Source organism: Macrobrachium nipponense, chromosome 6 (genome assembly GCF_015104395.2).
Source record: "Macrobrachium nipponense isolate FS-2020 chromosome 6, ASM1510439v2, whole genome shotgun sequence".
Lineage (NCBI taxonomy): Eukaryota > Metazoa > Arthropoda > Malacostraca > Decapoda > Palaemonidae > Macrobrachium > Macrobrachium nipponense.
Genome location: NC_061108.1, coordinates 15,855,127 through 15,878,893, shown reverse-complemented (window position 1 = coordinate 15,878,893; position 23,767 = coordinate 15,855,127). Strand labels below are relative to the sequence as shown.

The 23,767-nt window shown below is 40.2% G+C and overlaps 1 protein-coding gene across 1 annotated transcript in view; it reads left to right on the top strand.

Moving 5' to 3' along the window:
• The window catches only part of LOC135216319 (sulfide:quinone oxidoreductase, mitochondrial-like), a 144,815-nt gene that overhangs the window by 50,322 nt on the left and 70,726 nt on the right, over positions 1-23,767 (top strand). Inside the window, exons 2-4 of the mRNA XM_064251491.1 lie at positions 13,656-13,761; positions 14,149-14,254; positions 14,718-14,798. Of these exons, the coding sequence (XP_064107561.1) occupies positions 13,664-13,761; positions 14,149-14,254; positions 14,718-14,798 (285 nt within the window). The 5' untranslated portion in view covers positions 13,656-13,663. The remainder of the gene's footprint in view (positions 1-13,655; positions 13,762-14,148; positions 14,255-14,717; positions 14,799-23,767) is intronic.

Below are 23,767 nucleotides of genomic sequence, written 5' to 3'. Positions count from 1 at the left end.
CGGACAGAGGATTATCCCTGAGTCACCTTTCTGGGCTCGCCACAGTTCAGTGGTGCCAACTTGGCGAAAATGTAGCTAGATTTGGCGAATTTTAAACTTCTCTAGCGAACTTTCTAAGTCTATTGCGACTAGCGGATTTTTTAGCGAATTTTTGTTCCGTCTGACGAATATTTTAGCGAATTTCAGGTCAAAGTGTGATTTTTTTTTGGGGGGGGGCGGTTTTGCCGTTTCCTCGTGTATGGCTCCCCAAGGTATGGATGATTAAGGGAAGTGACCACGGGTCATAGCAGTAAGAGGATTGTCTGTCAGCCCCCTTCATTCGTTAGTACAAGATGAAAACACGAAGATCAAAACATTACAGTTCCTTAGGCTTGTACAGATATCATACGTTGCCAATTTTCATGTCATGGTAATCATATTAGCTTCATGGAGTTTATTGAAATAGTTTTCATTTCTTTAAATGTGGTTCTTTGTTTGTATCAGATATTTTGAATATATCTTATTTCGTATCTTTTTCGTTAAAACTTCAGTTTCATTAATGAAAATGAAGATATGGCATATTTTTCCCCCGGCATGCTAGATCTGAGTGTAGGGGACCTATGATTTTTAAGAGGATTCAAAAGGTCATGGTCAATAATCATTAAAGGATACTCGCACTCGATCACCCACTGTGATAAAGTATGGACAGCCCAGCCCAAGTGACTCTCGCAAACACCTTCACCCACCCACCACCTGAGACCAAGGAAATAGTCTAAAATTTCCTGAAATACTTCATTTTATAAAAACATCATGAAGTTCCTGTAACTGATGTTTCGAAGGCTATCCAGAGAACATCTGAAGCAACAAAAGTGTCAGAAATGACTATTCGTAGGCTTAAGAAGCAAGAAGGCGGGAAATATAGTGGAATCTCCAGTGTTTCAAAAAAGAAGAGAAACTGAGCCCTGTGACTTATGTTTCAAGTCCAAACACCGGAGCCAACAGGCCATTCCGCGCATCTATAATTATATAAAGAGAAAGAAGGAATAGCTAAATAGAAACGGGGAAAAAAGGTTAACAGGGAAGAAGCAAACCCTTTCCCTCAACTCCCAGGGTCTAAAGTAAATCCTCCCAAGAAGGATTATATCTGCGGGAAGCATTTAATGGGACTTACATACCCGTAGATATGACAATTCTGCCTTTTCTACTTAGCCCCACCAGAGCGATCTTAGAAAAGTAAACGCACTATAGGTATATATAAGATGAAATACTTGAAAATGTTATTTTAGTTATATCAAGATGAAAAATTGGGTATGCGGTCTATGCCCCTCTACCCAATTAGATGTCATTCAAAGTACTAATTTGGTTAACTGAATTTTACTTATAATGTTGAAAGTTTTCACTGAAATTCAAGAATATTTCTTCAGTTTTATTAACTGATTTATTTATTTTCACTGAAATTCAAGAATATTTCTTCAGTTTTATTAACTGATTTATTTATTATGTTAACGATAACATGCATATTACTTTATGTGTTGTTATGTTATATAATTTGACTTAACAAATACACAATAATTATTCATTACTTTGTAAGTACAGTTCAATGAAGAGGATAGTCACAGAAATTTGGAGGGGGGTTGTTCGACCCCCCATCAGTACGGGCCTGCCTTATTATACTTAACAAATTATAGACCTTGCTGTACAGTTTTCAAATTGCCAAAAAGTTTAATTTTTAGTATTATTTATACACACACACACACACACACACACACACACATACACATATATATATTATTATATAATATATATATATATATATATAGATATATTTATATATATATATATATATATATATATATAGCTACTTTCCATGAAATTTAGCGAATTTTGAGGGCTCCGCTGCGACTTTCTGGCATACTCATTTGGCAACGCTGCCACAGTTCGCCCCCAGCCCGGTCAGTTACCTTCTTAAAACCAAGGCCTATGCTTATAGGCCTATGCTTACAACGAAAGCAGTCACTTAACCGACAATGCCAAATAACTGTTCTGTTTATGGATGCTTCAATATCAAGGGAAAATCAAAAGGCAATGGCATTAGGTATTTTACGTTTCCTAGAGACAAAATTTACTGTGATAAGCGGATAAACGTGTGTTGCCGATCTGATGAAATCATTCCAAAGCATAAAATGAATGAACTCCATCTATCTGTTAATGGACAGCACAGGCAGAGCGTCAAGTATGTTGTGCAATTATTAACGTCATCTTGTGCAAGTGCATTAAAGTATTTGGGAAGTAGAGGTCTGTTGGAATCCAATAACTGGCAAGCTACCTCTAATTTTATCTCATGGATAAACGACTGGTTTGATCTAATGAATTCAAACAACATGTATGGCGATATACCAGCGAGAAATGGTTTTGGGATTGATAAAGAATTTCAAATAAATACTTTGGAAAAGGTCATAAAGCTAATGACTTATTTAAAAGTAAAATCACAAAAAACAAGATGTCTGTATAAATTTCAAAAAGGCATCATTCTTTCTAGCAAGTCGGTTATTGGTCTCTCTAATATGGTTAAAGATGTCTTTAATGTAGAGTACATGATGACGCATAAGTTGAATCAAGACTGCCTAGAGCATCTGGTCGGTTGCATAAGGGAAATGAAGGGCACACTCGATCACCTTAATGCTGTAAAAAGATGTAAAAATAATTAGTGAAAAAACAAACATCATTGCAAAGAGCAACAATTATGACATGTTGACAAATGAGTCTGCATGCAATTCAAAATACAGTGAAGATAGAGAAGTGGCATCAGAAATATACTTGACCAGCTCATTGTTTAAAGATTTTGATTTTGAATGTCCCACAGAAGATATAAACAATCAGATTCTGGATAAAGAAAACGAAAAAACGGCTGCCACTGTAATTGAAGATGAAGCTCTTAAATATATAGGCGGTTATATTGTCAAAAAGTTTTCTACAAAATATCCACAATTAGGAAAAAAGATGAAAGAATGTCAAAATACAAAAGAATCGTGGATTGAAATGGTAAACAGAGGTGAGCTGTATATGCCATCAGAATAATTTTCTTCTCAATTAAGTGTCCTGAGAGAAGTCTTCAACACAATTCACGGTTCATCACTTTTAGAAGGGAAAGTCTGCAGAAAAACTCTTGTTGGTGAATTGCAACGATCAGGAGAAAAGGTCCCTGAAGAGATTATTGAATTCTTCGCAAAGATCTCTATATATTTTAGACTAAGACACCTAAATCATACTATTAAAACGAGGAAGAGAAAGATGAAAATTGAAAATGATCGGGGAGACACAAGAAAAAAAAATTAAAGTTAAATATTTAGATCTGTGTATAAATACTTTAAACATTTTAAGGCCTTCAATCAAAGAATTGTTGTAAAATAAGTGAAGGTTATTTCTGTTTATATTCAAGTGTGTAGAAATTATTTTCATTAATAAAATTTACAACTACAACCGTGTTTCCTTCAATAGTTGCTTCTCAATTCACACTGCGGTACTAAGGCTACAGTAATATTATTTTATCAATAAAATTGTTTTGGGCATTCTCGGAATTTTCTGATAACGAAAGAATCAGATTAAGTAGTCAAGAGCAAGAATTACTCAAAGAGAAATAACAATAATGTCTTAATCTACAATGCCGCGGCCCACCAGTGAATCCCACCGGTTGTGGCCGGCGTGACGTCACAGCGAGAGAGAGGAGCGAAGATGACTGTTCTGTCCGTCTGACCTCTTTGTATTGTATAGGCCTTGTATACAGTCATCATTAGGAAGAATATTCTGTAAGATTGTGCGAAAAAAACATATGACTTATGAATAAACTAGGCTTGATCCGACCTCCAGCTTACTCGTGACGTGAGCAAGATTTTCCCCACAGGGATAAATTTGTTAACATTAAATTCCAAACTTTTAATGTGAATTAAAATGTGCTAAAATCTACGGTCAAATAGATCCTTGTTTCACCAACGAAAATTAAATATGGTGTATTTTGTTTAATTAATTTTTCTGTACTGTTTAACATCATCATGAATAGTTTTTTTACATTTTTATTGTAATAAATAAATCATAAATATCCTATCCCAAAATCCCTGCATCTTGAACTCATCGCTACACACTTGAACTCATCGCTACACACCTTTCTCAGACCATTTTAGGCTCTTCTAGAGGCCTTTCCTACCCCTGAGTAAGCGAAAATCAAGACACTTTTGTTCTGACAATGAAACTGGATAGATAGTAGATGAATCTACTCTTTTCAAACTTACGTATGTATGAAACTAAGTGTATCCACATATTTTTCGTGTTACAACGATCTTCTACGGGTAATGAACCCCGCTGTCGTCTAATCCTGGCTCACCGTCAGCATTTAGTTAAAGTGGAAGAATCTTGTAATATTCATCCTTAAGAAATCTTGGCGCAGCAGTGTCAAATCCCATTGGCTTATACTTGTGTAGTCCAGATAAATTCAATATGCTGTAATTAGAAATAATACACAGATCATGAATTGCTTGTATAAGTGTATGCGAGACTTTTTGGTGAAATACCACATTTTCCCAAATATTGGATAGTGACAAAATAGGTTTTATCATTTATTGCTTGACACATCTATACTCTTATTCCATCACATTTCATATTCGTGACCCTAGGGCAGCTTTATGCTTTAGAATATTGCTGGATGATCCGTTGTCCGACCATTTTCCATGAGCGGTATCTAAGCTCTTATTTCAACGAGAAATTTTCCACCAATAGTCTCTGCCAACGTGTCTAAGGGCCTCAATATCGTGCCATGGCAACCAACCTCTCAACACCGCGCCCGATTTCTTATCGGTGGGATGCCATAGCACGATAGTAAAACCTTGAGACTCGTTGTCATCGGTTATAGACTCGTCTTTCGAAATTGCTTTCAGATAAGCTGCAAGTTACCTTAAAGAGCAGCATACGATTCTCAGTCTTTTACTTATATTGCTGTTTGTGTATATATGCCAATCCATTTGTTTGTTTCTTTATCGGTCACTTTTGGGCGTGATGTTCTGTGGAAGTTGACCTTGCCAGTAAACGATTGGCTAGGCCGAGCTGTTCCACATGTACGTTAGTTCATTATGAATAATAATAATAATAATAATAATAATAATAGACCTGTCAATAATGAAATCTCAGGGCAAAGTAATTCTTATAAATTCCGTAATATGTACGAAGTTACCCACTCATTTAAATCTTGACTTCTGGAGGGAAAAACTGCGCACCAAAGCAGACAGCGTCAGTCATTGCCTTTTTTCGTTTCAAGAGTCACTGTGCACATCATGGAGGCGCGGTATTGTGCAAGATCATTGTGGACATAGAGTGCGGTGGGATACAGCTCTGTCGAAAGCCTTTTAAGCAGAACGTTTTGGAAGAAGTATACTAGTCACGTCGCCAAGCATAAAGTTCAATGAGTTTAGGAGGATACTCTTTTACTGCATAGGTGGTATATCAAAGTTATTCCAACCAAGTGTATTTTATACTTCCTCTTGACGATATCTGTTGCTTCATAGATGCTTATATAGAGACACTTACATTTCATTGAAGTTTTTTCAAAATTGTAGCTATCTTTCAGCCGCAACCACTTTCATTCCTTGCATCGTACCTCCGGACATATTCTTTCTTCCATCTTTCCTAACACCATCTCCTAACAGCGGTTTTTATATTGCAACTGAGTTTTCCTCATGTTACGCCTTGAAAACGTTTTAGTCTCAAACTCCTTTTCAGCGCTGTATGATCTGATGGTCCCAGCGCTTGATCTTTGGCCTAAATTTGATATTCCATACCATTCCCGTGTGAGAGGTTTATACTAGCAAAGTCGGTAGTCTTTCGTTTCAGTAGCATAAGAGTGGTCACCTTGTTCTTGACTTTTCATGTAAGAAAAATAACATTCCATAATTACTGACCGGTTTACCGATACAAAAATTGTAAGTGAAGGCAGCTTCTGGAACTACATCGTCATCAACCAGTCAATCAGTCATTGTTGTATGGTGTTTGGGTATGTCGTTTTTTAATCATAACTCATTATCAATTTCAATTTTTCACTATCACAATGTCTTGGTGTGTTGTAAAATTTATATTGATAAGGAACTCCAAGCACTACTCATTTTCGGACATAATTGCATTCCAGAATTATTGGAAATTTCTTACACAAAGTCGGTTGAAAGGATAAATTTTTGAGGTTAAGATAACATTGTATTCACTTAATAGACATTTTGACCTGTGAATTTTCCTAAAGAGGTCCTTTCCCCCACCCCCACCCCCCACATAAGGCTTCTATTTTTCACATGATATTGAGACTACGAAATATTGAGTCTACAAGAGGCTTCAAAGACATTTAAAACTTGAGCGCATGATTTCAATTTTTATTTATTTATTTATTTATTTTGCTGATATTGACTTTAAGTACCGTTGGCTTATCACGATTTACGCTCATACCACTGATATCCGCTTCGTGCTGAGCGAGGAAGAGTGCACTAGAACATTGTTGAGTAACACATGCGCTAATGACTTTGCAAAGGACACAATAAACCACTCGAGAGGTTCTTGAGAGGTGTTCATTGAGTCTTAGATAATTTAAAGGTGATAACGAATAACATACGACATTGCTCAAGACTATTATTTCATTGGCTTATTTTCTGGTGGTTGCCAAGGTTAGTTTCTCGTGAAGATTCAGTGATATTTTTGTTTGTTTTTTGTTTTGTTGCCTTTATTCGAGTTGACCATACTGATTAGACGCTGGGTTAACTGCATGTGGTTAACATCTGCCAATTTGTGAAGTTACTCTTACCACTGTCAGTTTTTATATATATATATTTTTAAAATATTGCAACCATCTGGATTAAGATTTCTTCCCGAAGAAAATGGAAATACTTCAATAGTCCTACGAGTGACTTTCACGCATGGTTTGTTCTGATGCTTACGGGGATTTTATATGATCGGTTCTCACAACTTTTCATGACATCGCGTCGATGTTTTCCAGATGTTCATATAGGCCTAATTTGAAATGACGTTTTTGTCGTATAATAAGAACTTGTACAGAGTCAATGTATTCTGCAGTGTGGTCATTGCTGTTGCAACACGTGGTCTCTCTACCGGCGCCCTCTGCTTCGTCAGGATGACTTGGATGAATGAGTCCAAAAAGGAAGAAGAAAAAACGAGTTCCAGGTAGTAATACCAGTGTTCTGTATTCGCCTAATCGAACATCGGTATTCGGAGGGGCAATGCAGGCTTGCCAACTGTAGCTATACCGGATCTAGAAATCTGGGAGATCATATTATATATATATATATATATATATATATATATATATATATATGTGTATGTATGTGTATGTGTATGTGTGTGTAGTGATGTGTATGTGTGTGTGTGTGGTGTGTGTGTGAAGATAAAAGGTCGCTAAAGCACTATTTTAAGGTTGCAACCATATATTTCAGCACTTCCTTGTGTGCTCCTGATCACTGGTGAAATATGGACATTGGATGTCTTACAGAGTATATGTACAAAAACGCTTTGATATATATCCTTGTAAGACATCCTATGTCCATATTTTACCAGTGATCAGGAGCACACAAGGAAGTGCTCGAAATATATGGTTGCAACCTTAACATAGTGTTTTATGGGCCTTTTATCTTCACATTATACTGTTGTATTACAGTAAAAAGACAGTGTTTTTGTTATACACATTTTCTTTGGCCTCGACTAAAAGTTTCTTAAGAAATGGAAATTCCATAGTAAAACAATATTTTTCTAAGATTCCTGGAAGTTTTGAAGCCATTTCGTGACAGAAATAAACAAAGAATATATACGGGAAAATCCAGGCGAATCCGGGAGGGTTGGCAAGCTTAACCGTGCGTGCGCGTCTTGTTGCTTGCATTTGAATGATGATCACATACCATGGAGCGATGATTGACCTTGGCAGCCTTTCATTGGCTTGCTAGAATGTTCGTTCTTGTACAATTGTACAGTAGTTGTGTTGTCTTCATCAAATTCTTTTAGTTTCTCGAATTTCACGGACTCGACTGCACGTAATGTATGGCGTCGTTCATACCCAGGAAGCAAATTGGTAGCTACACTTCTCTCTTCTCTCTCTCTCTCTCTCTCCTCTCTCTCTCTCTCTCTCTCTCTCTCTCTCTCTCTCTCTCTCTCTCTCTCCATCCTATTTTGCTACGTGCATCGGGCAAATATTAGAATAAAGTATGTATATAAGAAAAATGCAAAATTAAGAAGTTCTATTGGAAGGAATTCAGTCATCCGCAGTTTTCTATGATGCAATATGAGACCGAGAGTGAGAGTTACGAGAGCCTCTCTCTCTCTCTCTCTCTCTCTCTCTCTCTCTCTCTCTCTCTCTCTCTCTCTCTCTATATATATATATATATATATATATATATATATATATATATATATATATATATTATGCAGTCACAGTTATATTGACATTTGGCAAAAAGAAAAAAAAGAAAAAAACAGGAAACTGTTTCACATTTAGGATAATAACTAAAATCTTGTGGTCGTAATTTCATTTTCAGGCGTGGCCTCTGCCTGGTAGGATAAATTGCTGCATCATGGTACTACTCTGGGCTAGGCAGACTCTCTAATAATGTTCATCCTATTTGGCAACCCCTTATCCTGGCAGTTGCCAAGCAAGCAAATCCTCAAGGGATTCAGGGCCAAAGTCAAGCTTGTCTTAATAAGCTACCGCGTAGGGGGTAGTAGTCAGTCAGTGCGCCTCACGTGGTTTATTGTAGGCATTACTTAAGGTTCTTAGCAGCTTCCCTTCGGCTCCTAGCTGCTGTCCTTTTCATTTCTTTTACCAAAACCTCCGACATATTCCATTTCTTCTATTTTTACTTTCCTCCCTCTCGTTATCTAAAACTGAATACTTAAGATAAAATGTTACATTGTGAAAACTAGGTTTTTTGAAGACGGAACTGTAAGTTAACTTTATTTTCAAACTGAGTGAGAATATTTGTTTATGAGCAGAAATGCCAAAGATATCCCCTTAGAGTTGAGACTATGCAGATCAGGTAGATAAAATAGATGCATTAATTTTAACAGGCTAAGAACTTACTAGATTTAAACATCACAAATTAGTTCTTTGCAGATTCATTCTGTTATTGTAAGTGCCTGTTGCAGTTAATTACTTAATTTGTACATCAGTTTAGTTTGGCATATGAGAAACTACGTGTGGTTGCGGGTATTTCTTAAATATACGTTCGTATTGTAATCGGTAAGAGAGAGAGAGAGTGAAAGAACACTCAAGTGCTCAATAAAGAATACTTCACGCGCTAAGTGACTAACGCTCTCTTGTTTTTTGAACAATCACAATGAGTATTGTTTATCACTGGCAATCAGTGCGTTCTGATAAGTGCTTTCAAGATCCAATGCCATGATAAATACGACACCCCATTCCCCAGCCCCCTTGTCCACCCCAGTTTTTTAATATCCGTGGAAGGTTTCTAATTCAATTTTATCATTTTTGGAGAATTGCCTACAATGACATTATTGTCATGAGGAAGAAAAGACCGTTGTTTTCAACTTGCAATTCCTGGAATGATATATTGAGATGCAAGGTCTGTTCCGTCGCATAATCGGAATTCGGTGACTCGTAATTCTCAGTGAATAGTGGCAACAGATGCTTTCTCCCGAGTCAATTGTCATTGATCTTCACATCAGCCTATCCGGCTCTATCCAAAAATACGCTATTCGTAATATATATATATATATATATATATATATATATATATTAATTATATATATATTATATATATAATTACGAAAGTTACGTTCGTGAAATCAATATTGCGGCTAAGTCGTCCCTTGACATCGATTATGAAATTTAGTTTCGTTCTGAGGATGAATTACACATTGGAGAAAGAGAAATGTTTCGTAAGGCGGCAATTTAAGTTGTGAAGGACATCAGGAGACTGAGGAGATGGGAGGAGGAGTTTTAGAAAATAAGGAAAGCAGAAGAAGAATGCAAATAGCCGAGTCTGTCGAGAGTAATATACAGCAAACATTATTTTCAGTGCTGCTGTTGGAATTCGACATTCTTCTGTTTGGATAAGAAAATGCCAAGGTTAGAATGATGCAGTCGTCGATCAATTTTGCTTAATCAGTCTTGTGTTCGCTGGACACATTAAACAAATGTCTAGTACTAAAATAGTCAAGAAAGTTAAGAATACCTTCTTAGAATACCACTTTAAGTGGTATTCTAGGAAGGGCCAAGACGTACCTGTCTGTATTCCATTGCATTGTCTTCTAGGGCAAGAGGAGAGTCTAGTGGAGCGTTGTGGATTCCTATGAGCAGGAAATTCCTCATAATTTTACTCACAGCAACCGTGTACCTTCGACGGGTCGGTTTAATTTCTGAAAACTGCAATTGTAGTAATAGTAAACTGCAGACAGGCATTGTTGCTATATGAAGTACCAAAAAAACTGCTAATGACAATCATCATCTGCGATTAATTCCTAGTCTAGGCCGCCGTTTTCAATAATTCTTCTCCAGTTGTATCTATCACGTATGGCTTATTTCATAATTGCTTTGGATAGATGCTTTACGGACGGGTGCCCTTCCTGGTACCCCAGCCCTCCATACGTATTTATGTCAGTGGTTTACGATATAGATATGATATACCTCGAGGCAGAGCAAACCCTCCTTATATATGTGGATGATGAGTCTCAAATCCTGGGGTTACTAGGAACCATCCTTATGTGTATGTTTATGTATAATTTCGTATAAAAGCAGTGTACAGAAACTTATTCTCATTGCATAGGTTCGTTTGTAACGTGTGATGCATCTGCTTAAAAAATGGAAGCATTTTCATTTTAGACATCTTATCTAACTCGTCCATTTGCACTGCGTAATGCTAAAAGCGTTAATCTTTTGGAAATGCAGTAGTGGCGTTATCAATATAAATAGAGCGTACGTGATGACTGACATTCAAGCTCGGGAATGACAGACCGAAGGACAGAAATTTGCCCCCCTCTCCCCCCAAGCGGGCAGATTCGATTGAGTCTAGGGTACAGTGACGTCAGTGTGAGCCTGTGAGGTTGCTTGTTGATACGAGCAAAACCGTACCCCACCCCGCCTCTCTCTCTCTCTCTCTCTCTCTCTCTCTCTCTCTCTCTCTCTCTCTCTCTCTCTCTCTCTCTCTCTCTCTCTCAAAGCTTAACAAGGCATCCGTATAGCGAGCGGGTCGTGTTTCCAATCGTCTAAACAATTGAAAAGCATTTCACTTTCGATAACAACTTGCTTGCGCGATCTCAGCTCGTTAACAAACAATTTCTTCAGAGGTCGCATTCATTTTCTGAATTCGAAATAGGAAGGGGAATTTGATATTGACAAACGCTCCATTAAAATGTCTTGCTTTTTATTTCCTCTGTCGGAGATTATACTTAGTTCTCTCATATTAAACAAGAATTCTCGTTTGTTGGCGGTCTGGTTTTGAACCTGGGTATTTTTCTTGGCATTCATAGTTGTTATTTCAATTATTCATCATAAATGTTGAAAACTTTGCTTTCTCCTTTGATCTTCAGAAACCTGACTTGTTTTAATTGAATATGCAGTCTGTAGTGTTCTTTATCAAACCGGTTGGTCTCGACTAATATGCAATATATTCTGATATACTTTAATTCTGAGCAAATAATGGTTTTATTTAAAACACCTTTGTTTCAGGCACGATTTGATATTTCAATATTTTTTCATATTCTTTTTGTGCAGAATTTGGTTTTGAGCAACAAATAACTAATTAGAGTAGACAGCTGACAATAAGTGGCTACAGTGTCTAGCTGTGGTACCCCAACCGAAAAACTAACAGCATTGGTCGATCATCAATAGCTGAGCTGACTGCTTTCTATTTCTCTGATATACCCAGAGGCGTTTTACTTGAGCCCAGAAGTTTCCACCTTCCAATATTTTCATGATCTCTTCCGTGCTTTTCTGATCAAAGTTTGCCCAGAATAGAATAAAAGCTTCGATTATAAAAAACCAGAGGGATATCAAGGCCATTTTGAAAGAGAAATTGTTGAAATATTTCACAAAGAATTTTTGTAACATTAAATGCAATGTATTTTAGATGAAAATATATGTAGTTCTGGATTTATTTTAATGTTTTGTAAATAATTTATTGAATAAAAACTTGAAGAAAAAAAGTGTCTGGCTTGAATATGCTGCCTAGTTCGAAAACTTTTTGCATTTTTGACGACTTCTCCAGAGCCACTGGGTCAGTTAAAGCCAAGCCTGGCACAAAGCAACCTTTGGCGAAGGGGATCAATATTCAGATGACGAGGGCCATATGCCCTTTTACCTAGGGGAGGTAATTAAGAAGTACTTATCTATGGGAAATAGGGTGATATCTCAAAACTGCTGGACAAGAAATCAAGTAACTTTATTGTGAAAGGTTACTTGGATACCGTAAATTCAAGCTTGTTCAAATCATGGCTCCAGGTTAAAGCTCTTAATATGGGTCCAAAATTTTGCTTAGGAATCAGTGTTACCAGATCTCATTTGATGCTAAACTCAATATGAAATTATGCTAAATCTATCGGAATTATGCTATTGGGATGACAAAGTAATCACAATTTTATGCCAATTAAATATTTTATTTCACATGAAATACAAACATATATATAACATTAATAAAATTGGCTATTAACAAACATTTGACATTTCTATGGGAGACGTGTCTGGTGGAAGGTATTGGATTTGGATATCAAACATTTTTCTTCTTTTTACGAAGAATAGGAAATTAAATCAACAGGAAATCGGACACAGTTGTTAAAAAATAAACGTGATTTTCGTAAAAGCGTGAATAAACATAAACATATGCAGGTACATAATTCTAACTAAAAGATTTCCTTGTTAAATGTGAATTAAATGTGTTAAGTTGATAACCCTATTAATAGTAAATACCTTTGTTTATGCCTCAGCATGTCCTTGGAAGGCTTAAATTTGGTGCAGTCACATGCTTTTGTGATTCCCTAATTCACTGCATTTGTTACTGAAATATTCGACAGTATGTTTCGTTTCTCTATTTTTTTTTTCAAGTTTACCATGGAGAAAATACACTCATAAGGTTAACAATGCGTGAGCAAACTTTGAAAGAATAGGACATTTCTTACTTTGATAAACTTTATCCCAGAATGACTGTGTTGAGTATGTTGAGGTTTTCAGAAAGAAAACTGTCAATATTGCCACTTATAAATAGTGCATGCCATTCGTAAGCTTGGGCAGTACGAGGGATACATCAGTCGGGCCTGTCTTCAAATTATCTTATGCGACATTAGACTGATAAACCTAATTTGTTAAATACATTTTTTTTTATCAAACTAAGACATTTATATTGTTTCTATTAAGTGATTCTATATTTATGCCAAACTAGAATTATGCTGACTGGGTCGTTATGCCAAATATTATGGTAGGCAATGAAGTTTACCTCAAATCATGCTAAAAGCATCAAGTGATACTAGATCTGCTAACAATGATAGGAACGTCAAGGATAAAACTTGCAATTACAGCAAGGTGGCCCCATCTGGCAAGACCAGTTGAATTATCCCTTTTAGTAAATTCCTATAAACAGTGTAATCATCATAATTTCTAAAAGCTCTCACAATTATTGTTTTTGTTTTTATTGCAGAGAACAAGATGATGTCTCAGCGAGGAGTTCGCCTTTTAACTGCTCATGGCTTGAGAGAATCGCTACAGAGGGCAGCCTTATCCACAACATGTGCCAATCATAAAAGGTTAGAGGAATGTTGCCCATATCTTTAATACATTTAATTCTGCAAGCTATTGCTAGTATATGGAATGAAGAGTGTTTGCTGTAAAGGGTAGATCTACGTAATAACTTTGCGATGGGTATTTCTTTGGAAATTATACTTTCCTATACTATTTGAGTTGCTTATTAAGAATTTACCGTTATTTGTTGGGGATCAACTGCGATTAACTCCCAGGGGCTAGTCCTAAATATTGGACGCCCCCAATCCCTAGTTGCTTTCGTATTTGCATGACCGTTCCTTGCAGTCCGTGCAGAGTTATTGCCTAGAATTAATCTGTAAAAAAATACACTCCATTTAGAGTGTCTGTAGCTGTCTATGTTCTATATGAAATTTCCTCCTTTCTTCAAAAAGCTACAAGTTAGTGGTCGTGGGTGGTGGTGCAGGTGGCTGTGCAACGGCTGCAAAATTTTCATCAAAGCTCGGCAAAGGACAAGTTGCCGTCATTGATCCTGCAAATGTGAGTAAAGTGAACCTCATGTTACCTTAAAAGTATTTATTATTAACGGGCACTTGTTACATTCATGTTATCTTTACATTTTACCTACTTACTAATGGGATAGATATAACTTGTCATTGGATTCATAACAGGGGATGTGCTATTGATCTTTGGGGTATTAGTACTCAAATCGTTGCATGCTCTGTGGTAGTTATATAATGATACCCGCACTTACAAAATAACTGTTTAGAACTAAAAATGAAGCAGTCTCTTTCAATTTTATCGCATTATATGCATCATTATTTAACTTACGTACTTAGACCTGCTTTCATAAAGGTAAGTTTCATCCAATACGTAATGCTGAATAAGTACTACAGTACACTTCTATTATCAGCCTAATTAGTAGAGGGTGGAATTGTATGCAAGCATTGAACATTTTTGAAATTAAGGTAACTAAATCAATGATGATGACGTTCTGTTGCAGATGCATTATTATCAACCAATGTGGACTCTTGTAGGGGGTGGTATGAAGACTCTGGAAGACTCGGGCAAGCCAATGAGTGAGGCAAGTTTTCTGTATATTATTTACTGCAGTGGTCCATTTTGACACAGGAGAGCCTATTTAAACAATGAGAGGTAAGTCTTTTTTTATCTTTTTTTAAGCAAGTTCAGTCTTTCCTTTTTTGTCGAAGCAGCTATCCCTGTATAAAGGACTTGATGATGTTAGCAAACCAGAGAATAATGTAAGTTTTGTTTTGAACCCCGCTGTTGTGAAAGGCCAGGTCATGTCCATGTGACAAAATGAAATGATGTTGGTGTGACAGGTAGGTCAAGTGTGCAGTGGCTCCTAAACTGCAGGTGAGTCTTTGTTGCCATCATAACCATGATGAGACATATCCTGAATGAAGAGCATTTAATGTACATAGATATTATGAAACCTTTGATCTCGATATAGACCCAAGTTCTAAGTCCGGTATGAAGACCCTTGAAGTTACAAGAACTTTCCTTGTTTTTAGGCATTCATGTCAGGGCCAGCACTACATGTATCAGTTTTTCTTGTTTTTGTTGGCAGGTCTTTATAAAAAATTGTGCAATAAAAGTCAACCTGCTCTTTTAGTTAATTTTGCCAAGAAAATATAGGTCAGTAATTATACTAGCAGCCCTTTGAAACTTAATCTTACCTTTGTGGAATTATGAAAGGAAATAGTAATTTGTATGTGATGAAACTTTGAATAATTTTGACTAGTATGGAGTCAAAAGTTTTTATCTGTCCTAAGGCTGTCCATTTCTGTAGGAGCTGTGTGCACTTGTATGTCACCTCATTTTGACTTTTGATACTGTAAATATGATGCTTGTGGAGTGTTTATTAAGAGGTGGCATGTCAGGGTTCATTGTGGTTTGTCCACCATATTGAGTCAAAGATGGCAGCTATTTTGTTCCCTGATGTTAAAAAGTGCATTTTTATAGTTCTAAAATCAGATGTGTTATATCTTGTTGAAAGAAAATTTGAATCTGAATAAAATTCCAATAGAATTTAAGGGCTAAAATGAATCTAAAAGAAAAATTTTTTTTGGACACATTACAAATGGCGGCCATTTTTTGGTCCTGGCTTTTGATATAGGAATAGAGTTATGCAAATGCAGTAAATCTCACTTTGTAAGAAATTCAATGATAATATTATTATAGAATTGAAAAGCTAAAATGGGTTTCTAAAGATAAATTGGAAATTTTATGCTTTGTATTCCTTTGATCTTATAAATTTTGACTAAACACGAAAATAAAATATTTTCACAAAAAAGGGATTTTGACGAAGGAAAAATCTATTTTTTTTTTTTTTTTTTTTTTTCTGGGTGATTGGCTCGTGTCGCCCTATGAAAGGATCCTTAATATCATTCTTTCTAGGTAAATTAATCTAAAATTACCAGAGAAAAACAAATTAAGAAAATGTCAGTAAAACTGACTCGCTCACTCTTAAAAAGAAGTGTCAGTATGGTAATAGGGGCGAGTGGGAATCACTACCACGAGACATTCACCAATTAGAACTTCCAATCAGAATCCCTTAAGAGAGAGCTGATACCAACGGGCGATGCAGCCGCTACCTACTACTACTAGAGGACGCCACGGACAGCAGCGCCCCTAGCGGACATCCTTAACCTAAAAACATCTTGTCCTGCATGGGGGGGAAAACAATATAGGGTGGGTTTCATAGGGCGACACGAGCCAATCACCCAGAAATAGATTTTTCCTTCGTCAAAATCCCTTTTCTGGGCTCAGCTCGTGTCGGCCTATGAAAGAGTACCAGAGAAACAGACAAGATGGGAAAAAGGGACAAATGAAAATCAGTTGTAAAATGATGGATATAATATACGTAAATCAATTACGCATACAAACTAAGTACTTAAACTAACTTATTCTAAACAGTAATATAACAGAACGTTAGTAATTTAAAGTACTTAAAATACAGTAACCACAGTAAAATACAATGATGCAGTGTAATATAAACAGGGAGGGTTTACTTGAAAATTATTTACAAAATATACAAAACACATTGTGTCCTACCCTAGCATAAAAATAAGGGTAGGTACACTGAAGTACACCATCAGTACAAGTGTGGATGTCCCTAGCAAAAAAATAAGGGACAATCCACTATTATGATTCAGCGGCTAAGGCTAGGATATCCGAGTAGCATGGCGATAGGGTGAGGCATGTTGGATGATGTAGGTAGAAAGGAGACCTGGATCTTTGTACTACGACTACTATACAGTATCAGGAGAAACAATGTTTCCCGCTGCTACTGCTGAAAATTTTAAAGATTCCAAGGACTTTAGATAATGACGTTTAAAGACTGTCGGGGATTTCCATCCAGTATACTTTTTAAGATCCTCAAAGTTCATATGTTGAAAGTAATTAATTGAGGTGGCTACTCCCCTGATATCATGTGCTTTTGGGAATGAATCAGGATTGGCTTGTTTAATGAAGTAAAGGATTTGTTGCCTAATACCTTTTACTGACAAAGTACCACCTTTTTCTCTCATGAAGAGAGCACCTGAGGATCTTGAGGAAGTACGAGATAGAAAGGCTCTTAGAGTTGATACTGGCAGAGAGAAGGATCCTGGGGAAGTGGGATAACTTTCAAGGGGCCCACCTTGCAAGAGGATCCTCATTTTTGGCTAAAAGCTACGATCCGGAGCAAGTAGAACTTCTCCTGATGGGAGGAATTCCACATGACCCGCATCCCTGGATAGAGCCGACAGTTCTGAAATTCTAGCTCCTGAAGCTAGGCTTAATAAGAATAATGTCTTCCTCAGGAGCATTATGAATGTACAAGACGAGTTGTCAGTATCTGAAGCTAGTTTGAGGACATCATTTAAGAACCATGAAACTGCAGTAGGCCTTTGAGAAGGTCTAAGTCTAGCACAGGCTTTAGGGATAGACGTGAAATAAGATTCAGTCAGATCTATCTGAAAACCTACTTGAAAGATCTTCTTCAAAGCCGATTTATGAGTGGTAATAGTGCTAGCTGCTAAACCTTTTTCAAACAAGGATCTGAAAAAAGGATATAGCTAGATTAACTGTCATGGTTGTAGTGTTTGATTCTTTCAGGAAAGATGCTAATTTTTTAACAGCCGAGTCATATTGTCTATGGTTGACTCTCTCTTATCTGATTCTAGGAAGAGAATATTCTGTGGATCAATATTAGCATCTTTATTAGCCGCAAACTTCATGAAGTCCATAAAGTTAGGGTCTGGAGAATTCCTGAGGAAGCGAACACAGTCCTCATTTGTACTGATTGTGATAGCTTGGGATTGGGGATCCGTTGAGGTCGGAGGCCCAATTCCAGAAGAAGAGGATACCAGTTGCTCTTGGGCCAGTCCGGTGCAATCAGAGCTACTATCCCTTTGAAAGACCTTAGTTTGCTTAGGACTTTCAAGAGAAGATTCACTGGAGGAAAAACATAAATTCTTCTCCACTGATTCCAATCCAACGACAGGGCGTCCGTGGCATAAGCCAGAGGGTCCAGGTTGGGGGCCACATAGCAAGGGAGCTTGTGGTTCGCTTGTGAGGCGAAGAGATCCACTTGGAGACCTGGGACTCTCAGGCTTATCCACTGGAATGACCCGTCGTCTAGAGACCATTCTGATTCCAGAGGAACTGACCGGGACAGAGCGTCTGCTATCCATTTCATTCTTACCCCTGCCAGGTGAGTGGCAGACAGATGCCATTTGTGTTTGTTTGCTAGGGCAAAGATGGCTATCATGACATGATTCACATGCTTGGATTTGGACCCTCCTCTGTTGATGCAATGAACTACCACTGCACTGTCCAAAACTAGCCTTAGATGAGACTTCTTCGGGGGAAGCAGTCTCTTCAAGGTAAGAAATACTGCCATTGCTTCCAGAACGTTTTATGTGGAGCTGGCGAAATTGAACTGACCAAGTACCCTGAACCTGTTTGAACTGAGAGTATCCCCCCCACCCGGACAGGGAGGCATCCGTGTGAATGGTTAACACTGGAAGGGGATATTGAAGGGGTACCTTCTTGGCTAAGTTCTTTACTTTTGACCATGGACGGAGTTGATTGCGGAGGATCTGTGGGATTACTGACAACTTGTCTCGAGATTTGGTGTTTGCTCTCGATCGCCAAATTCGATTTAAATCTTTTAGCCTTGCTTTCAGGAGGATATCTGTTACCGAAGCAACTGAAGGGACCCTAGGATTCTCTCCTGGTTTCTCCTTGATGTTTGTTTGCATTTGAGAAATTGCCTGACAGATTTTGCTATTTCCTTCCGTTTGGCCACTGGAATTGACAGATTGTGGGAAGACAAATCCCATTGGATTCCCAGCCACTGAAAACGAGACTCCGGGGTAAGTCTGGATTTCGTTTTGTTTATCTGGAACCCCACCCCAGATGTTCCAGAAAGTGAACTACCTTTTTGGTGGCTTTGAGACATTCCTCGACGGTTGGTGCCCAGATCAACCAATCGTCGAGGTATGCTGCTACCATGATTCCCTGAGTTCTCAATTGCTGTACAACCACTTCTGCTATTTTCGTGAATACCCTGGGGCTACATTCAGACCGAAGGGCATCACTTTGAATGAGAATGTCTGATTTCCTAGCCTGAATCCTAGGAATGGGCGGAAGTGCCTGGCTATAGGGATATGATAGTATGCGTCTGTAAGATCGATGGAGCATGTGACGGCTCCACGCGGAAGTAAGGTCCTTACTTGCGAGAGGGTAAGCATCTTGAACTTGTCGCAACGAATGAAAGAGTTTAGCTTTGACAAGTCTAAAGATTTAAAACCCTTCTTTTTATTGAGCCTTTCTTTGGCACGCTGAATAAGCGACCTTTGAAATTTTAGATGCTTGACTCTCGCAATAGCTCCTTTCTGAAGGAGTTCCTCCGCGTAATCTGTCAATTCCTCTGATGGTATTTGGTGGAATGATTTGATTGGAGGCGGATCTTTGATCCAACTCCAACCCAATCCTTTGACACTATGCTCTGTGCCCAATTGCTGAACCCCCACCTGTGGCGGAAGAGGAACAGCCTCCCTCCTACCTGGGAGCCTCATTGTTGATGGGCGTTGAGACCACCACGCCCTCCTCTGAACTGCCTGCTCCTTGTCGCCCTTCCTGCGCCACGCTGGCGAAAGTAACCTCTCGCCCTACCTCTCGGTTGTTTGTAGCCTTGAGCCTCATATGTAGGGTTGAAGGCCGGCGAGATTGCGTAGGAGGTCGACGGCTGTGATTGAGGAGACAACAGGAGGATGGGCTGTTCTGTTTCGAACTAGCAGGTTGTCCCTGTTGGGTAAACCGGGACGGCCTGCACAAATTGCTGCTGTTGCTGGTGTTTCTGATACGGCTGGAACCTCTTACCAGCCTTCTTTGGTTTCTTACCAGCAGTGGGGACGGATTCTTGTTTCCTCTTTGACGAAATACCCCACCTAGCTCTAAGGCTCTGGTTGAGCCTAGCAGCCTCGTGGTGCACTTCATTAACAGCGGACTCTGGGAAGAGATCCGCTCCCCACATGCTAGAAGCCAAGAGTCTATTAGGCTCGTGCCTAATAGTGCACTCCTGCAGAACGTGCTTTCGGCAATTCCTCCTAGCTTGGAAGAAGTCGAAAGCATCTGTTAGGACCGTCTGAAACTGGGATTTTGCCAAGATCTTAAACAGCGGTTCCGTCGCATATGAGAGAGCAGCCATTTCCGTTATTATAAGAGAATTGAGGGACCTGCCAAACCTGGTTCGCGCGTCGAACTCTGCCTGAATCAGGGAATCAGTGCAGCCTTGGCAGCTTCTCGCCGAACTGGTCCATGGAGCAGTCCGGTTTGAGCTTACCAAGCGTGAACGTAGCTGGCAAGTTCTCCGCAATTCTCCGAAAGCCGGGAAGAGCGGAGAAGTAGACTCCGCCTCCCTTAACTGTGGCATGGGCTCATCCTTGAGGACTGCCTGAAGGGTCTTCTCTACTATTTTCGTGGCGAACGGAAGAGAAGCCTCCTCTTCCGTCGCGAAATAGTAAAAGGACTCTTATAGGCCTGGAGCTTAGTGTTCGTGCACTCCCAGTCCTCAAGGCAGTGAACCCATTCCCGCTGGCATGATCCCTACTGTATAGAACAGACTCCCTAGAGATCTTGTCTTCCCTAGTAAGAGCCGTTACAGTCAGCCTAGCATAACCGATGAAAGGCTGCGTCAGACCCGGAGGGTAAAACTCGAAGTCCTCAATCCTCCGAGTTCCACACTCCGGGATAGAGATCATCCCATCCTTAAAAGGAGCGTAGGCAGCTACTCTCCATGGATTCTCCATGGAGAAAGCTGGCAGAGTCGTATGGCGGAGCTGGAGAATGCCAGTGCTTGGCACTGGGGAGACTGGAAGAGGGACCTGAGAGAGCCCAGCTACTCGGTCCTCATTCTCTCTAACCCTGTTAGAGAGATCTTGTATGGACTGGCCTGATTGAGACAGAGTGCTCGACAGTTGTGCGAACATCTGCTCAAATCTCGTCCCCAGGGCGGAGACTTGCGAGCCAACCAACTCGCCCACCTGTTGCATCACCACTGCTGAGAAAGCAGTGGATCAAAGTGCTAGGTCCTGCTCCTCCCACCGGCGTTGCCGGAGTGGAAGCGGTGGAGGCAGGAGAAGGCATTGGCTCGGCGGAGCGCGAGTCTTCTCCTTAGAAGCCTTGCTTCTAGAGCTCTTCGAGTGAGAAGAACTCGGCTTGGCTTTCACCGCGCGGCGTAGGAAGTCGAAGACTTCCTAGCCGAAGAAGACGAAGACGACTTCCTAGAAGTTGTCTTAGATAGAGTCTTCGGTTCTCTCTGTCCCTTCACCTTTGGGGGTACAGAGAGAGCGGGAGAGCGGGTAGGGATCTCAGATCCCACAAAGCCTTGGAAAGAAGCGCTCGAGGAAGGGACAGGAGAAGATCCAGGAGCACCAAGGAAAGACCTTGGGCGCCCGACACACCTACCTCAACCAACAAATCCTCTGCCCCTACCGCCATGGGCTCGATGTTTAGGTCCAGGGCAGCGACGTCCGGGACCGACTCCTGGGAAGCTACGACCCCAAAAGATTGCTGGAGATCTTGCTGGATGGAGGCTATTAGAGGGGCTGCGGACAAGGGGTCAACATACCCAGTTGACTTGCCCGCAGGGAAGATCTGGACGGCCAGCTTCTTGTCCAGGATGTACGGCTGGCCTTTGGCGGCGTTCTTCCCGAAGCCGCCCACCCACGCTTTCAGGGTAGCGAGGGCGACCTCCCTCACACCAGTAGCCTGAAAGAAAGGGCGAGATGAGCTTCTAATGGCGGAACGGGGTTAACAAACTTATGACTAAGAGTTGTTAGTAAAATGATAAGGAAGCCTATAATGGACCTTACCCCCTCTAACCCAGCTGACCGACTAGGTCGTAGCAGATGGCGCAGGCTTCTGGGTGCCAGACGATCATCTCGTTGAATGATGTGGCACAAGGGGCGTGAGACCTGCACTCATCGTGGCCGCAGGGGTCGTACAACGTCGCGTTGCACGCCGGGACCTGACAGTTGGTAGCCTGTAAGTGGAAAGATACATGAGTATCAGGAGAACACTTACAGCCTAACAGTTGCTCCGCTGGTGCCGGAGCGATAAAGTTAGATTAAACCAGAGCCCCGCCATAATACGTGTGGTAACAAGGTTGGTTGGGTGTCCTAGGCTATAGCTCCGCTGATGGCGGGGACACAAAAAGAAACCAACCAGGAGTGGTGGTAAATGGAAACCACGACGGAAAATGGCGGGATGGTAGATATAAATAATAAAATTAAACAATTCATCGTAAAATTAGGGTATATCCTTAAAATAACAATAATAACAAACCTTTCTCCACCCGTCTACTAGAAGAGTGCCCGGGTAAGAAGCAAGCTCCCTTCCGGTATCGAGGGGAGAGATGTAAGGATATAGTAGGCAAGCAACCGACCACTAGTAGTGCCCACCCCGCCCGCTGGGGGAGCCAGTAATCTATAACCAAAGGTGCCCCGGCTGCGACGGAAGGCTCCTTTCGTTATAGCGAGGGAAGGTGGCTGAGCAACTGGGGAGGGGGGGAGGAAGGTCTCGGCGTAACACGGCGGGAGAGAGAGAGGGGGGGGATGGCCTACTCCTCCCCGCCTCACCGACTACCCGCTCGGAGACCCGGTACCTCATGAGTGGTCGCCCTATACCCCCCGCTGGGAGGAACCCCTGGCCACCTCAGAGAGGGAGAGAGAAGGCGACTGAGGTTGTCATGACAACCAAGGGGTCCCCCAGCACCTCCCTATACCAGGTAGGGAGGGCAGGGGCAGGGTAAGGTGACGATGGAACACGTGACCGCAAGTGGCCTAGGCCGCGAGCAACACAACCGTGGGAGGGCCACGTGAACCAGGCTGTACCAATACAAGGAACATGCACCTAGGCTAGCCTAACACCCTAAATATAATATATATTACATCGAAAAGATGGAAAAGACACTTTTAGTAAAAGAGAAAGAAGCCCAGGAGGAGGCAGACTGTTCCAAGAAACAGAAGCCTACTCGGAGCCAGCGATAGCCGATGAAGAGCAAGAGCCGGGATGCTGGGCAGGAATAATATAATAGCCCTAAATACCAAAACTAAGAGAAATGGTAGGGGGGGGGGGCTAAACTAGCTAAAACTCGATGTAAAAGACAATGAACGTAATATAGTAAAGCCCATAATATAAGAAGTCCCAGTATGGAGGACCGGGAATTCTTAACGAGGCAGCATGGCGCCACCACGAGACAACCGGGAAACCGTATATGACCTATTAGGAGGAAAATACTGGTACCCGGAAGATAAAAATGCAGTAAAACATTACTTATGAGTTACTTAACTTAGCCGTTGCAATTGCAGAGCGTTCCATGGTGAAGAATAGGATAAATCCCGAAATAAGCACAGCACAGAAAAATAATGCGTCTGGACGCTAGCGCTAAAGATTAGGATGACCGCTAGGGCGCTGCTGTCCGTGGCGTCCTCTAGTAGTAGTAGTAGCGGCTGCATCGCCCGTTGGTATCAGCTCTCT